The sequence below is a fragment of the Amia ocellicauda genome, chromosome 6 (genome assembly GCF_036373705.1).
Source record: "Amia ocellicauda isolate fAmiCal2 chromosome 6, fAmiCal2.hap1, whole genome shotgun sequence".
Lineage (NCBI taxonomy): Eukaryota > Metazoa > Chordata > Actinopteri > Amiiformes > Amiidae > Amia > Amia ocellicauda.
The window spans coordinates 4,019,677-4,037,492 of record NC_089855.1 but is presented as its reverse complement, the minus strand read 5'-3'; the positions used below and the strand labels follow the sequence as shown (position 1 = coordinate 4,037,492).

Below are 17,816 nucleotides of genomic sequence, written 5' to 3'. Positions count from 1 at the left end.
CTGACATTCACTCGACTGTGACACTATGGGTCTGAGCTGGACCTGTGAAGCACTGCACCTAATTACACACCATTGGCAGGATTAAATTAAAAATGTTCGCGATGTCAGTCACTCGCAGAAGCATTAACGGCATGTCTGCGAATGGAAATCGCGCTGCTAAACTATCAGATGCTACTCTCTTCTATTTTTTAAAGTAAATACCATGATGTACAGTTGTGTAGTTTGCTATTAGCGGCTGGTTAAAGTTGTAGTTAATCCTACACAACAATACAGTGGGAGTGGTTACATTTTCGCTGTATTAAATCAAGAAAATATCTGTGAGAAACAACCTGAAAATGCTCTCGCAGCTCCTCTAGTTTTAGACAAGTTCAAAGTTGTCTAAAGCCTCTCATGGTTAAGGCAAAGTGTAAAGAAATCCCGTCTGGCAGAGGTTTGCGCAGGCGCAGCTCCAGGTTTATTCACAACCTCCGCGGCTCTGTGTTCAGTGGTAATAACTGCTCATTGCTGCAGTAACTGCAATCCAGGTGTACAGTGCGGGTAACAAATGACATGTTGCGCCCAACATCCACACAAACGAAATGTTGCGTATTGTCCGTGCACAGAGAGAAAATATGTTGTTACTGAATATCATTTTATATTATATTTTGTTCAGCAATGTGTCGATTATGTTTTTTTACGTATTTTTTCACTACTTATTTGTTTAATTCACTTTATTCTGCTGTTGCTTTGTTCGTTGTTCTGAAAATTATTTGATGTTGTAAAAATGGTTTCCTTCTTACATATTTTGTGGGAGTAGCGCCTACTATCGAGTACACATTAATCCTCACTCGTACTCATTACAACATTATGTATATTCAGCCAATATAATATATAAGAGGAGTGTTTCTCTTCATGATACATTTGGCATTAGTTTAACGTTTTACACGTAACAGAAAGGTGGGCTGTGTTAAAATGAGAAAATGCACTCACCAGTGAGAAACGGCTTCCAGACAGGTATATCCAACAGAAGGGCAAAGGTAATCCCATCCAGTATCCATTTATATTAGGTTAGCATACATATTGTTAAAATATATCAGCATTACAGCAGTTAACGAGTTGAGCATTCACTGTCACTCACATCCAGATACCGCCTAGAAATCCGTGTAAGTATCCTTTCTTACAGTGTAACTGTACCCTAGAAACACGTCCAGTAACGCACTCACTGCAGATTGAATGTGTATCTAATATGTATCAAATTATGCATATTGTAACCGAATATCAGGTTTTCAATAATTCATGCATCTCTCTCTATATGGACAGAATGCAACTTTTAAGAGACGAACACTGCATCGAGTGACACTGCTGTCAAAGTCGCTGTAGCGTAAACAAACAGACAGTATAATTGCAATTATTAAAATTTACACAAATAGGTAAAGCATATAGATGTCTGGTTGATATTTATGGAATATGTATAGGCATATATGGCTGTGTAACTTGCAAATCAGTACGCAGAAACAAATATAATCTTTAAAAAAAAATCTGAACAGATTATTAACCGATTATTAACGTTTTGCATTTATCCCAGGCACATTATACGAAGTGGAAGTGTAACTATACATGTTACATTGACACACAGACACACACACACACACAGTACACGATGCAGGCTCGGTGCGGTCGGATCGCACACACACACACAGACGGACATATTACAAAGGTGTACTGTAAAGTTTGTACAGTTGTGAGCAAAATTATTCAGCCCCCATTGCAAATCAGGTTTATTGTCAAAATGTACAGACTGTCAGCAGTTTGCAATGAACAAATCAAACAAAAGCAATTGAAATAGCTCAACACAACAAATGCTTCAAGTGGTTTCCCCAAATTCAACTGAAAATGCAACTTATAATGACTTCTCCAGTCTCAAAATTATTCAACCCCTCCATGGCAAGCATCTTTAGTACTTAGTAGAGCACTCTTTTGCTGTTATGACCTGCTGCAAACAAAATGCATTGCATAGCCAGACACCAGCTTCTGGCAGCGTTCCTGAGGAATCTTAGCCCATTCCTCATGAGCAATGGCCTCCAGTTCAGTAATATTCTTGGGTTTGCGTGCTGCAACTGCCTTCTTCAAATCCCACCAGAGATTTTCTATGGGGTTCAAGTCAGGGGACTGTGATGGCCACTGTAGAATCTTCCTAGACTTCTACCAAGCCAAGTGGAATTTGAGGTATGCTTGGGATCATTGTCCTGTTGGAAGGTCCAATGACGCCCAAGCTTCAGCTTCCTCACAGATGGCATGACGTTTTCTCCTAGGATTTCCTGATACTTCAATGAATCCATCTTGCCTTCTACACTCAGCAGGTTTCCAGTGCCAGAGGATGCAAAGCAGCCCCAGAGCATCACCAAGACACCACCATGCTTAACTGTGGGCAGAGTGTTCTTTTCAGCGTATGCTTCATTGATCTTCCTCCAGACATACTGCTGATCCATCATGCCGAGAAGTTCCAGTTTTGTTTCATCGCTCCACAAAACAGAATCCGAAAACTTCTGTGGCTTATTTATTTAATTTTCAGCATATTGGAGCCAACTTCTCTTGTGCTTTTGTGTCAGTAGTGGTGTATGTCTTGGAGTTCTGGCATGGAAACCTTCTGCGTTTAGTACGCGCCTTACTGTGCTCACTGATACCTCAGTGCCTGTTGCCACCAAGTCTTGCTGCAGGTCTTTTGCAGTGTAAATAGTTTGGTGAAATGAAAGGATGCTGATCTGATAAGATGCAGCCAAAATGTTGCAATGGACAAATTGTTTTAATTTACCATTACAGTTATTGTTTTATTAGTAAGTACTGTTTCGTTCAAATAGGATATATGTTTATTAATAAAATGTAAATGGACAACATGTAATGGTAAAGGTAGGTGGGAGAAAAGCAGGGTGGATAGGATGAAAAGAGAGAGAGAGAGAGAGAGAGATCTAAGTTGACTCGAGGCACAAAGCATGTAAAATAAAATCAAAATAATTTTTAACGCTACCCGTTCTTACACTTAGAGCCCATACACAACTAGATTTTATGTAACTGTGATTTACCTAATTCCTGAATAGTACACAAAGTTTACTACCTGTGTGGTTTACAGAGGTTCAATCTTCCAGGTTGTTGGTAGAGAAGTTCTGGTACGGATTTCTTCCTGGGTTTCCACTTCGGTGTCTTCCAGTCTTCCTGGGTTCTTCTCCAAATTGCTAGTTTCCAACCATGGTTTTTATATGTTTTAGACAAAGAGATTCTAATATTTGTCCCTCCAATTTCTGATTGGTTGGTTCGGGTGTTGTAAAATTCAGATGTCCTGTTGCAGGGCAGTTGCAGTCTTCGTTTACTTAGTCATTCATTTGGTTGAATGCCTTTTCAATCGAGAGCAAACATGACGTATGTGGAGGTGTTTGCATATTGTTTGACTTTTGTTGTCACTGTTACCTTAGTTTTGAATGGAGTTGGTCTGAGTGCCATGGTCCCTTTTCCTATTTGATATTAATTTAGAGGGGGGAAGCCTGTATTAAACTGGTAATTTTTGGTGTTTTGCTACTAAATATAAAATCCTCCATTCTTTGTTGCTAAGGTTTTAGTTGTTATGCTTGCAGATGGGACAGAGTTGTGCTGGGTGTCAAACGGCTTGTCTGGTGAGCTTCATCTTACGCTTTGTCACTTTGATGGCTGTCCTTCTTGCATTCCAAAGGTGTCTGGAGAGGGATGCTTTGTTTAACCATCTGTCCGAGGGAGAAATGTTTACGAGATCCTCTTTGATCTGATGGGGCGTGGTGGTGGTACTGGTCCGCACCTCTGCAGACGTGTTTCCTGCCTGCCTGTAACCTCTTTGATCTGTGGCAGAGGAATTAACTATTTTGTATTTTTTTTTGGTTGCAGGGAATCGAGATTTCTCCAGAATTTTTTTAGAATTGTATATGATTTACAGCAGTCACTCGAGGGTTTTTCACAACCTGCCTTCTCAGCCATCTGGTTGCAGCCATTGATAGCTTCCTTTTTCTGCCCCGTCCAGGTAGTGTAACCACTGTTCCTTTCACTTTGAACTTGTGAACTATGCTTCCAACGGTGTCTCTAGGAACATTCAGTGCCTTCGCTATCTTTTTGTATCCTGTTCCTAGTTTGTGAAGGGAGATGATCTCTTTTCTTAACTTTTTGGACCATTCTTTTGACTTAGCCATATTTCTAACATGCAGTCAAAAGTGAAACTAAACAAACCCCAAGCCAGTACAGGTATTTCATGTGTTCTAGCATGTGGGCTTCATTAGTTGCCCCAGGTATGCTTGAGAAAACACCTGTTTTGCATATCTGTGCTGTTGTGAGGGACTCGAACCTGCAGCGCAAGATCTCGCCAGGCAAATCAGGTAGATATGTTGAAGTGAGTGGCTTAACACTGTACTTATTAATTTGGAAGGTTATGTCACTTGTAATGTGCTATGTTCAGTGAGCTAAAACTACTTAAAACATATTTGTGCTCCACTATGGCAGAAGAGTCTTTATGGGTAGCGCACCTGTACATAAGGACTCACACTAATGTCTGTTCATGTTATTGATGAAGTCGGACATCACAACAGGAGACTTGCATTCACATAGGAACTCCAACATAACGACGGAAACAGCTGATTTACTATGTACTTATTTTTAGTTGCTAGTTTCTTCCGATGATAAATGTAACCACTATGAGTTTTGTAGCCGGTGCGTCACAGTTTGTTTTTAATCTGCATTACTACACATAACCCAGTTGCCACAATGTTGTAGCAATGTAATTCAACATTGTGGGAACATTGTGTGTTAGCTGGGAAGTGGACACTGAACAAAATGTTTACATTGATCTGTTATTCATCCAACTATTGATCCACCCGCTAATAGATAACGCCTAGGTAAGGGCATCTGCCAATAATAATAATAATAATAATAATAATAATAACTACACTGCTTTCATCAATGGCGGCTTCGGTTTTTATTTTATCATTTTTTCTTCTACTCATATTTGCAACCGCTATGATGTAATGGCTTGTAGTTTTGTGTCAGCAGGGAGATTAATGCTGTACATTCACAACATGAAGCTCCAGATCACTGTGTTTATCTGCTTTATTGACCCATCGCTGCTTCTCGCAGGACTGCCTTGCTCTTCTGCCTCTGGTTTCTCTTCAGTTTCAGACACTGTAATTGACTTGCAGTGCCTCTCGTGCTGCGCGCCCATCCTGGAAGCCACACCCTCAAAACACAGCTCCTCATATTTTAGATTTAATTCAGCGAGCAGCTGAGCTGCGAGATTTCCTCCTACGACTCTTCCGCAACCTTTCGCGTTTACACTTTGCGAACATTTTTGATTTAATCCTGCCCAATGACCTAAAGCAACTCTAAACCACATTTCCAAAACCTCTTTTTCCCACAGAGGCTCAGCCCTGTGTTACCCTCAGTAGTGGCTGCTTGATGTAGTTCATAAGACTCCTGGAGTCTCACAGCCGGGTGCTCAGGGAGACTGGTGGCAGTGAAGTCACTGGGCCATCATTGGTGATCTCTGAGTCCCCTTTATCTGGATACACACAGCAGCCAAAATTATAAGCCTTGCACAAAAGGTTTTAAATGCTTTTAAGGAAAAAAATGGTCTTACACTTAAATTTAAGCCCAAAATAAATAGGCCTGTTGCACAAGCAAAAATACTATGTTTTGGAATAGAAGTAATCCTAAATTCCTAATCCTAATCCTCCTGGCTCTGCCCCATGTATTTTAATGCACTGGCATGGTAGACAGTTTTTGCCTGACTTTCTACCATCACTAGTCAGTGCTGCAAGCTATGGAAAGAGGAGATTTTCAGCTTTCATACAATCCTCACCTTTTTTCTTTTATGGTTGGTGTATCCTCATTAGAGCCTTGAAAGCATTGGCTTATGCAGCTCAGTGCTTGTCATTTTGAGGATGAAGGGATGACTGCTGAAGAGCCTGTACTGCACATTTTTTTAAATGATGACAGCAGGAAGGCAGAAAGCTGTATGTTATTATTTATGTATGTAAATAATTATTGTTTATATACCTTTTTTTTTTCATGGATGTGAATTTGTTTTTGCTGTTCTGATGCTTGTTTACTTAATGTCATGCAAGTTTGATTGCTCTGTTTTGTGTGATCACAGAGGCTTGTAAAATGTCTTATAGTAATTTTAGTAATATAAATATATTTTTCATTACAGTAATAATGCACTCAAAGAACATGATCAAGAAGACAAACCATGGCAATGTAAAATCTGCAATATGCACAATTGATCTTGGACAGAAACAGTTTTTTCAGTGTAGAAAATAATAATAATAATAATAATACATTTGTTAGTATAAAATAATTCTGTTTTTTGAATTGAATTCCTCTTCCTCTCGAGCTTCACCAGCAAGGGTCTGCCTCCTCACAGGTGCTCTCCCAGGAGGAGAGTGCGCTCCCCCAGATGAAGGTCCCCAAGAGCGAGGTGCTCCCACTACAGATTTTCGAAACGCTCTGCTCCACGAACTCCTAAACAGGATACAGGAAGCGGGATTGCAGTACTGATTAAGACAGTTGGGGAGCTATCACACAGGCTGGACTCCCAGCAACAGATGCTGAACTCTGTGGTGGCTGGACTTCCGGTGGAAGAGGCCGTTCACCATCTCACTCAGCTGCCACAACCGCTACCGGAAGAGATGATGTTCCATGCGGCGTTGCGCTCGGACAAATGGGATCCTCCAACTTTCACAGAGGAGACGAGGAGATGGCAAATTCAGTATCGGAGCACTTTCAAGAGCCAAGCATGGAGTTTAAAGCCTGATGAGACGTCTGGCAATGGCAGTGGACGTTCCCTGGTGCCCCCAGGAAGAGGTTCAGAAAAAACGGCTTGTGAGGGAGAGGACCGCTAAGCCTGCTGAAATCCTTCCCCTCCTTGATGATTACGTGGACATTGTGCAATCCACGAGGAACCAGCCAGCATTTGCTCCTGCGACTTCTAGGCATGTAGGCATGTACACAATGGTGGGGATGGACTGGGATCTTTCCCACTGATAGGGGATTCGGTGTACAGGCTGGTTGAGGTGAATGCCATATTAGGCAAAGAACTGCTTTGCCCTAATAAACAGTGCAGAACAACAGACGCTATGCTGAAGAAAGAGTATTCTGCAGAGGCCTCAGCAGTCCGGGCCAATAACACACAGGCCTTTTTAATCCTGTGCATGAGTCACCTGATGGGACCGCTGAGGGAGCACCAGTCTATGGCAGATGGAGCTAGTAAATGCCTATATGACTGACTCACTGTGAGAAGGGGCAAAGGCCATGGGTAGATCTCTTGCAGCTATGGTTGCTGCCAGACACCATCTATGGTTGATGCAGGCGAAGGTCCAGGACAAGAAGAAGTCCGTCCTCCATTGGCGAAGGCAAAGGAGACGGTGTCCAAGTATGCTGATCTCCAACAGGCTAGACGGCAGCCACAGCAGCACCTATGGTGATCCCAACAACCCAACAGGGATGTCCCGAAAGGTGCTCAAGCTCTCTCTCAGGAGATCGCTGTGATGTGGGAGAAACGATGACTGATGGCGGCCGCCTCGAATATTCTTCGCCTGGGCCTTCACACTCACCCATTGCAACACTGGGTAAAACGGAAAACAGGAGACACTTCTTCACACAGAGAATAGTCACAATCTGGAACAAACTCCCCAGTGATGTGGTTTGGGAACATTCAAAAATAGACTGGATATGATCCTTGGATCACTTAGATATTAATGGACACCAAATGAGCACGATGGGTCAAATGGCCTCCTCTTGTTTGTAAACTTTCTTATGTTCTTATGTTCTTAACGAGAGATACGACTAGTACGACTATGCACATTTTCGAAGTGCATGGACGCAGCCTTGGTCCCCCTCAGGACAAAGCGGATAAGGATCCTGAACTACCTGGATGACTGGCTGGTATGCACAGATAGTGGGCTTCTTCGGAATGAACTGGAATCTCAAAAAATGCTTGCCTACCTGCTGGGGCTGATGGTGGCATGCAGATTTCTCCTGTGGGCGCAAGACAATCTGTGTTCCATATAGTCAATACACCTGCTGGGCGTGTCCAATACAGCAGCGGACATTCTCTCCAGGGAAGGTCCGGACAGCTCAGGGTGGAGACTGAATCCTCACGTGGTGGAGCAGATCTGGAAGAGGATGGGACGAGCTCGGGTTGAGCTCTTTGCTACACAGGCAATGATCCACTGTCCTCTGTGGTTCTCCCTGGAGGCGGCCCACTGGATGTGGACACCTTTGCTCACCCAGGGCTGCCGGAACTGCTGTATGCCTTCCCCCCACTGCTACTTCTTCCACTGACACTGGAGATGATTTGCCAGGAAGTAGCTCAAGTTCTCCTGATCGCCCCCCGGTGGCTGTGCCATTTGTGGTTTGCAACGCTGGCACAGATGATCAGCGTGGATCCATGGCAGCTTCTGCTTCGATGGGACTTACTGAGCCAAGCAGAAAGACTGTTATGGCATCCCAACCCAGCACAGCTGCAGTTGTGGGTTTGGCCCCTAAAAGGTACCGCCTGATGTCTCTGGGGTTGCCTGTTAATGTTGTGGAAACGCTACAATCGGCCAGGGCCCCCTCCACAAGTGCCCAATATACTTACAAGTGGTCAGCTTTCCAGAACTGGTGTCTAAAGAGACATGTGGATCCGGTGTCATGCTCCATATCAACAATCCTGTGCTTCCTGCAAAAGCTGCTTGAAGACAGGAAATCTGCATCGATGCTGAAAGTTTATCTGGCTGCCATCTCAGCTTGCCATGATAAAATTGACAATGTCTCACCAGGAGCCCATTTCCTGGTGATCCAACTTCTGAAGGGTGCGAGACGCTTGAGACCACCAATAAAGGATACAATTCCAGCCTGGGACTTGGAATTAGTGCTGAAAGGACTGAGCAGTTACTCCCTTTGAGCCCATCTCCACAATAGAGCTCCACTTCCTCTCGCTCAAGGTGGCTTGCGATAATGTCGGCAAACGTCGGAGAATTGGTGAAATTCATGCCTTGTCTGTGGATAAAGCCTGTCTCATCTTCTCAGGAAGCAATGAGTCACTTTCAGTTTGAACCTGGCCATCCTGCCCAAGGTCGTGTCAGCGTTCCATATACACCAACCTATTGTCCTGGAGTCTTTCAATCCCCTAAAAAAAAAATGCAGCTAATAAATGCGACCAACAGAAGCCACAAAATTAGACTACTTAAAGGAAACTGCTTTGAAATTGCTGGATTTCGCAACATTGTTGGTGAAGTCACTGGGACACATATTAGAATTCAGGCTTCAAATCATAAGGAAAATGTTTATGTCAACAGAAAGGGACACCACTCAACTCCTACTAATTTCAGGCAGTACACACGACTCAAGACTTTTGCTGAACAGTTCCATCCAGTCATCTTTTGAAACTGGTGCTGTGAAGGGCTTTCATCTTGGCGACAGTGGTTATCCCCTAAAACCGTGGCTGAAGACATCATATCTGAACCCACACAGTCCTGCACAGTCCTGCACAGGTTAGCTACAACCAGGCTCATTGCAAAGCCCACAACACTGTGGAGAGGTGCATTGGATTCTGGAAGAGGCGTTTTCACATCTTGCATGGAGAAATCAGAATGGCTCCAGATAGGGTGTGTGCAATTATTTGTGCAACAGCAGCACTACATGATTTTGAAAGGAATGTATTTTTTGTTCTGTATAATTGTAGTGAAATTGGATCTGTTAACTTTAAAAAAACAAAAGATTTCCCTTCTATTGTTCCAAAACTTCCCCTCTCTTTGAACCCTTGTTTTTATGTATTTTGTGTGAATGAGGCTGACATCTTCAGAATCTGCAATTAAATAAATAACTGTACTTTTTGTTATGTAGTCAGTAAAACAACTATAAAATAAGAGCTAAATATATTACGAATTGTAACTATACCATTTGGCCAACATTAGAATGTGTATTTGCGGGGCTGGTTCTAGCATTGCCCCCTCAAACCGTGGACAAGACACTGTCAGCAACCACCCCTCCCCCCCCCAGCACTGCAGCCCCCCTAGCACTGCAGCCCCCCTAGCACAAGTGGTCTAGAACCCCCAGACATTTCCCAAAGCCCCCTCATTCACAGCAGTCTAGAACCGGGCCTGTGTATTTGCCATTCCAACAAAATACTCATATGTGATGCAGTTATGTTTTTAATATAAAAAGTGTGTTTCAAATATTATGTCAGATGAAATGTTGTTTGTCTCTCTGGAAAGGTTTGCAGAAACTATCACGGTAACTAGTGAGTTAAGAAATATTTGCCTACCCTCAATGTGCTTTGTTGTATCTATACCTGTGATTTATTTGTGATGTGTATCGCCCTCTACTCCTGTCTCGGTACCTTCTTCGATACCATTAAATATGGGACATTTTTCTACATAGATATTAAGAATCTTTAGTTCTGTGTATCTGTTATTTATTGTGTTTTATCCGGGGTTTTTTGTTACCGAGAAACAGCGTGAGAAACAGCACAGCTTAAATACCTTTGTGACATGCTTGTCACCAATTGACACCTCTCTGACTCACTTACTCCACCTCCAATTTCCTAAACTAGGTCACCTTTCCTTCAATCTTATTACTCTAACCAACACAACAGCTGGACTGCATTCAATAAGGCAAACTGTCCTGTGTCTGACTTGGGTAACTCCTAAACAGTTGTAAACAGTTGAACTAGTTAAAGCAAGCAGAGGGAGGGTCTCTGGTCCATGGTAACATGCAATGTCCCCCTGGACAGCCTGCAACTACAGAACTGAAAACATTTTCTGTGTATATTTTGAACAGTACAATATTAGCTTCTGAAATGTGTCTGTTTTCCCATCAGTGTTTCCCTCTTCTACACAGCTGTGGCTTCTCTACGCTCCTCAGTAGATGTTCTGCACAACTGACAGAAACTCCCTTCACACAATCTTGTTTTACTTTTTTTTTATCTTAAACAAATTGGTTAAAGGGTCAAAAAGTCTCCTGTTCACCATGTCAGTGTTTTTCTTTAGTGTTGAATGTTGTATAGATGTAAACATGCAGTCCTCGGTGACCGACTATTGAGTAGAACTAATTGCTTTAATTGCCTTTGTGTACAGCCTGTAGAGCCCCAATGGACTGGGACCTGGTATAAAGCTGTGTGTGTTCAATTCAGGTCCTCAATCCAGTGCTTTAGTCTAACTGGACTGTCAGAGTTGGTAAGTGTCCTGTACTCCTCTTCAGAGCAGATCAGTGTTGTCTTTCATTATTACAGTATTTGTAAAGATGCTAGCATGTTCACTATGAGAGACAGTATGTTAATCTCCCAAAGAATATACCCCACAGGACTTTGTAATGCAACTTTTCTAATTGTTTAGAACTGACTACGTCTTTGCTTTTTTCCTTGCTCATGTCACTGATTACATGTGGATCAATTTAATGAATATATAACATTTTTAATTTTGTTTGCAGGGGGTGTGCAACCTCTGCTGTTATATTCTTACATAAGTTGCTTTTGTTGCTACTTAATGTGATAGAATATTGATTGCAGAACAATATATTTTAAACTATTGAAAAAGACCAGATTTTAAGATATATTATACATATATACACTCACCTAAAGGATTATTAGGAACACCTGTTCAATTTCTCATTAATGCAATTATCTAACCAACCAATCACATGGCAGTTGCTTCAATGCATTTAGGGGTGTGGTCCTGGTCAAGACAATCTCCTGAACTCCAAACTGAATGTCTGAATGGGAAAGAAAGGTGATTTTAGCAATTTTGAGCGTGGCATGGTTGTTGGTGCCAGACGGGCCGGTCTGAGTATTTCACAATCTGCTCAGTTACTGGGATTTTCACGCACAACCATTTCTAGGGTTTACAAAGAATGGTGTGAAAAGGGAAAAACATACAGTATGCGGCAGTCCTGTGGGCGAAAATGCCTTGTTGATGCTAGAGGTCAGAGGAGAATGGGCCGACTGATTCAAGCTGATAGAAGAGCAACTTTGACTGAATTAACCACTCGTTACAACCGAGGTATGCAGCAAAGCATTTGTGAAGCCACAACACGTACAACCTTGAGGCGGATGGGCTACAACAGCAGAAGACCCCACCGGGTACCACTCATCTCCACTACAAATAGGAAAAAGAGGCTACAATTTGCACAAGCTCACCAAAATTGGACAGTTGAAGACTGGAAAAATGTTGCCTGGTTTGATGAGTCTCGATTTCTGTTGAGACATTCAGATGGTAGAGTCAGAATTTGGTGTAAACAGAATGAGAACATGGATCCATCATGCCTTGTTACCACTGTGCAGGCTGGTGGTGGTGCAATGGTATGGGGGATGTTTTCTTGGCACACTTTAGGCCCCTTAGTGCCAATTGGGCATCGTTTAAATGCCACGGCCTACCTGAGCTTTGTTTCTGACCATGTCCATCCCTTTATGACCACCATGTACCCATCCTCTGATGGCTACTTCCAGCAGGATAATGCACCATGTCACAAAGGTCGAATAATTTCAAATTGGTTTGTGAACATGACAATGAGTTCACTGTACTAAACTGGCCCCCACAGTCACCAGATCTCAACCCAATAGAGCATCTTTGGGATGTGGTGGAACGGGAGCTTCGTGCCCTGGATGTGCATCCCACAAATCTCCATCAACTGCAAGATGCTATCATATCAATATGTGCCAACATTTCTAAAGAATGCTTTCAGCACCTTGTTGAATCAATGCCACGTAGAATTAAGGCAGTTCTGAAGGCGAAAGGGGGTCAAACACAGTATTAGTGTGGTGTTCCTAATAATCCTTTAGGTGAGTGTATATATATATATATATATTTAAAAATATATTGATGTATATGTCTTATATTGCATTGCAGGATAATTTGTTATTTCTGATGAGTTTTTGAACGCCCATGGCTGATACAAACTTGTTTTGGCGGCAAAAGGGGGACCTACACAATATTAGGCAGGTGGTCAAAATGTTATGGCCAATCGGTATATTTTATACACTATATGTACTATATATATTTTGTGCTCATATCTGTATTTATAGGAACTCAATAAAAAGGTCAACAATAATTTTGAGGGATTTTATTGTATTTATTAATTTGTGCTGGACTTTTATTACCTGTTGAATACATTTTCCTTTCATATGTTAAACATTGTATATGTCTTCTTCTGTTGCATTGCAGGATAATTTCTCATAATTTGTGGTTATTTTCAGAACAGCCATGACTGATGCAAACTACACAGGATCAATGGTCAGTGAATTTGTTATTGTTGGTTTCCCTGGACTGCAGGACAGAGAGAGCAAGGCCATCCTGTTTGCTGTGTTTCTGACAGTCTACCTCCTCATTTTACTGGGGAACCTTTTCCTTATTTGCATACTGGCAGCAGACAGAAGCTTGCACACCCCCATGTACCTGACAATATGTAGCCTGGCCATTATTGACATCGCCTCTTGTGCAACAACTGTACCCACTATGCTAGCTGTCTTCAGGTCTACTTCTTATACTGTCTCCTTCTCAGCATGCTTCACCCAGACCTATTTCTTTATGGCTCTGTTGACTATAGAAAGCTTTATCTTACTGCTCATGCCTTATGACAGGTATGTGGCCATCTGTCGCCCACTCCAATACTCAGCCAGGATGACTGTTAGGTTCACTTTGAAACTCATAGTTGTTTGTTGGCTAGGAGGGTTCCTGTGCCCAACCCTTTCTGTAATTCTGGCACTCACTCATTGTGGACCCAATAGAGTTCTGCAATGCTACTGTGACTATTCAGGAGTGCTACGCCTGGCCTGTGGAGATCAGCTATGTTGGCTTATTTTGTTCACTGAGTGTTCTTCTCATCCCTCTGTTTTTCATTGTGCTGTCCTATGTGAAGATCCTTCTGTCAGTATTGCGTATCTCCAACTCAGCGGGAAGAGCCAAGGCCGTGTCCACCTGCAGCTCACACTTGCTGGTCCTCTCTATGTTCTTCCTCACGACAGCAGGGGTCTTCATCTCCTACAGGATTCCTGGGACTTCTGTGGACATGCGTGTCATGGAGTCTGTGATTCAGCATGTCTTCCCTGCCCTCATGAATCCGACTATCTACTGCCTCAGAACTAAAGAGATCAGGGACAGCTTGGTGAAAACCCTGAAAAAGGGCAAACTCTTCCCAGGTAGCAAGTGAAAGGTTTCAGCCCCCCTTAATGTGTGCTACAGAAGATTATGTTTTCCTAATCCAGTGGTGAAGGATGGGTTTTTAAGACATTTATGGGTTATATTTTAAATATATTTTTGTGTAAACAGAAGTATTTACAAGTTGCCACAGACAGGAGAGTACAGGTGAGAGGCAGCCATCAGTCTCACCTGCATCACTTGTAAAATGTTGGAAAAAATGATTAGACAGAAAATAGAGGAGCATCTTAATGAAAACCATGGAGAGTCAACACGGGTTTAGATTAGGTAGACCATGTTTTACAAATTTATTGGATTTTTTTGAACATGCAGCTGCAGCTGTAGATCATGTGAAAGCATATGATTTGATATACATAGATTTTCAAAAAGGTTCCACACCAAAGACTGATCCTCAAATTGGAAGCTGTAGGCATTCAGGGTAATGTAAGTAGATGGACTATGAACTGGTTGATGTATAGGAAACAGAGGGTGTCGATTAGAGGAGTCGCTTCTAACTGGAGTGAGGTTGTTAGTGGAGTTCCACAGGGATCAGTACTAGGGCCTGTGCTTTTTCTAAGCTATATTAATGATCTGGACTCTATTATAGTATCAAACTTGTCAAATTTGCAGATGATACTAAAATAGGTGGCTCAGCAGATATAATCTCAGCAGCACAGGTTATTCAAAGGGACTAATATTCAGATGTGAGCTGACACCTGGCAGATGAAATTCAATGTGGATAAGTGCGAGGCATTACTTTCAGGTAACAAAAATGACCACTTTAATTACTCCTCACTCTCCCCATCCAAACAATATGGGAAAGCAAACCAAATTAACACGATGGCTCGAATGGCCTCCTCTCATTTGTAAACATTCTTAAGTTGCTTATAAAAATACACATTTGCCTCCTCCGCCCTGTCCTTTAAAAATTCAAGAAAGGCACTTGCCTTTTGGCTTTTTTGGATACCTACTACCTAAATCGATGCAGATCTCATCCTGCAGAGCTCTGCAGTTACTAAGCCACTGTTTTCATGGTTTCCTGCATTGCTCCAGCCTTGTGCAGAGATGGACTGGTGAATTATATAGGACAGACATGGTCATCGGTTTACAGCAGCCAGCTGGTTAGCTGAACTGCTTCGAGAGGCGAGCAGAGATGGAGAATTTTTGCAAAGATCCAACTTGGTATTTAAAAAAAAAAAATAGTTCTTCAATAACTTCACCAGTAGCCAGTAGGAATCAGACATAAGGGCTCCTGTCGATAAGACTTTCCATCCAAAAGCACTGTTATCAATGTAAGTTGTTTGACCAACTAAATATTGTGTTGAATGAAGATTGAATGAATTAAAGGTTTCTTGCTTTTTGCAAGATGCCATGCAAAACAAAGAACATAAGAACATAAGAACATAAGAAAGTTTACAAACGAGAGGAGGCCATTCAACCCATCGTGCTCGTTTGGTGTCCATTAATATCCAAGTGATCCAAGGATCCTATCCAGTCTATTTTTAAATGTTCCCAAACTTTCAGCTTCTACCACATCGCTGGGTAGTTTATTCCAGATTGTGATTACTCTCTGTGTGAAGAAGTATCTCCTGTTTTCCGTTTTGAATGCCTTGAAGCCCAATTTCCATTTGTGTCCCCGGGTGCGTGTGTCCCTACTGATCTGGAAAAGCTCCTCTGGTTTGATGTGGTCGATGCCTTTCATGATTTTGAAGACTTGGATCAAGTCCCCACGTAGTCTCCTCTGTTCCAGGGTGAAAAGGTTCAGTTCCCTTAGACTCTCAGTAGGACTTTCCCTTCAGACCTGGAATAAGTCTGGTTGCTCTCCTCTGAACTGCCTCTAAAGCAGCAATATCCTTCTTGAAGTGTGGTGCCCAGAACTGTCCACAGTATCCAGATGAGGTCTAACTAGCGCATTGTACAGTCTGAACATCACTGCCCTTGTTCTCAATTCTACACTTTTGACAATATACCCTAGCATTCTGTTTGCCTTTTTTATTGCTTCCCCACAGCAATAAAAAATGTTGCTATTGCGCGTTCCTCGATGGATGTGGTTTTATCAATCGCAAGGACAGTTGTGGCATAGCTTTCTATTTTATCTTTGCATGCGTTTGAGAGAAGTTTTTTTTAAAGCTCCTGTCACCCGTAGGACATTGCTGCTTAATTAGCTTGGTTTTATTGATTTGCATTTTTGGTTATATACTTATTACACTGTTGGGGTAAAATTGCTTTCCAGTAAGATACTAGTTAAAACTTGATCTTATAAGGGTTTCCTTGTTCTTATTAGGATTTCTCTGCTCAGACTGATCTGTGTGGCAGATAGAGATAATTTCTACTGCCGTAGACATTCATTAGTTAACGAACCAAAACTATATAACATGTTCTTATCAGTATAATGTGTGCTGTGTCCTTGGTACCAGTGCTTCCATGTCTGGATGAAATATTGTTTCCCCAATTATCAATTATTGCTTCCCGTGTCTCGGAACTGCCCCGGGACATATGCCAAGAAAATATCATCCAGGTTCGGGACAGCCCCGAACCTCCTTTGAAATATTGCTTGTAGATGTATAAAAGGCTGTGTGAAACTTTCAATAAATTAAGATAAACGAACAGACATTGTGTCAGTGACTTTACTTCCCAGGCCTGTCTCCTGTTGAAAAGCCTCATCTGTTACTGGAAGCGTTCACTGGGGTGCCTGATTCACTGGGACCCGAAGGGTTGCTTCAACTGAAGCATTGTACCTTAACATTACACATATTTGTTTATATACATTTAACACTTGCTTCTTTGATTTCTTTATTTTTGACACTTGATATGTGTTTTATACAATTATTATTCTAGGGTTTTGCACGATTTTGTTTTATTGATTGATTCTACACTGCTTACCTAGCTAATGAGCACTGAACACCACTACATTACATTACAATCATTCTCACGTCTTATAATGATAATGTTTAAAGCATAATTACTGACAGCTGCGGTAGCTTTTTTTAAAAAAGGCTTGTTTACATGAAACGAGAGTACGGGGATCAGAAATGAAAGAGTGAGTAGCAAAATGCAGGAAAGGGAGAAACAAGATAGGGAAATAGACAGAAAGAAAAGAAGACAGGAAGAAAGAAAGAATGCGAGAAAGCAAAATTTAAATTGAAAATAGGAGATATAAAGTTTATAATGTTATATAATGTTTGTGGTTGTCTTCCTGAGGAGAGGGGTCATCATGGAAGCAGGTGTTTTCCTGTTATGGCATACAAACTGCCCAATCTCACAGTTTTCTTAACGATGAACAATGAGGTAATCAATCACTATAATGTAACATCTTCAGCCTTGAGAGAAGAACAGGAAATCCACAAACAAACACTAAGCAAACTGGTATGTGTGGGCTATTTATCTGTGTGGGTGCTCCTCTTATCATAATAAACAGAAGTCAAAGTGGAGAGAACAATGTCCAGAGGATATGCCCTGAACAACTGCCTGTTGCTAGCTCGATAAATCTAATTTGCTCAGTCTGCATACTATTATTAATATAAAACATTATACAGTTTATATAAAACATTAATACCGGCTCTTCAGGAACTCTTTAAATAAAATAATTGTGCCCCCATTTTGGCCTCTGTGTTGTAGACTTATGCTGTGGACCCCAGGTAAAAGAACCTGTGATTT

The 17,816-nt window shown here is 41.8% G+C and overlaps 1 protein-coding gene across 1 annotated transcript; it reads left to right on the top strand.

Annotated features, from left to right (window-relative positions):
- Nucleotides 1–13,226: 13,226 nt before the first annotated feature.
- LOC136751729 (olfactory receptor 11H6-like) lies at nucleotides 13,227–14,172 on the top strand. Its single transcript, XM_066707521.1, has 2 exons — nucleotides 13,227–13,649; nucleotides 13,882–14,172. The coding sequence occupies exons 1-2, from the start codon at nucleotides 13,227–13,229 to the stop codon at nucleotides 14,170–14,172; spliced, it is 714 nt and encodes a 237-aa protein (XP_066563618.1).
- Nucleotides 14,173–17,816: the final 3,644 nt, after the last annotated feature.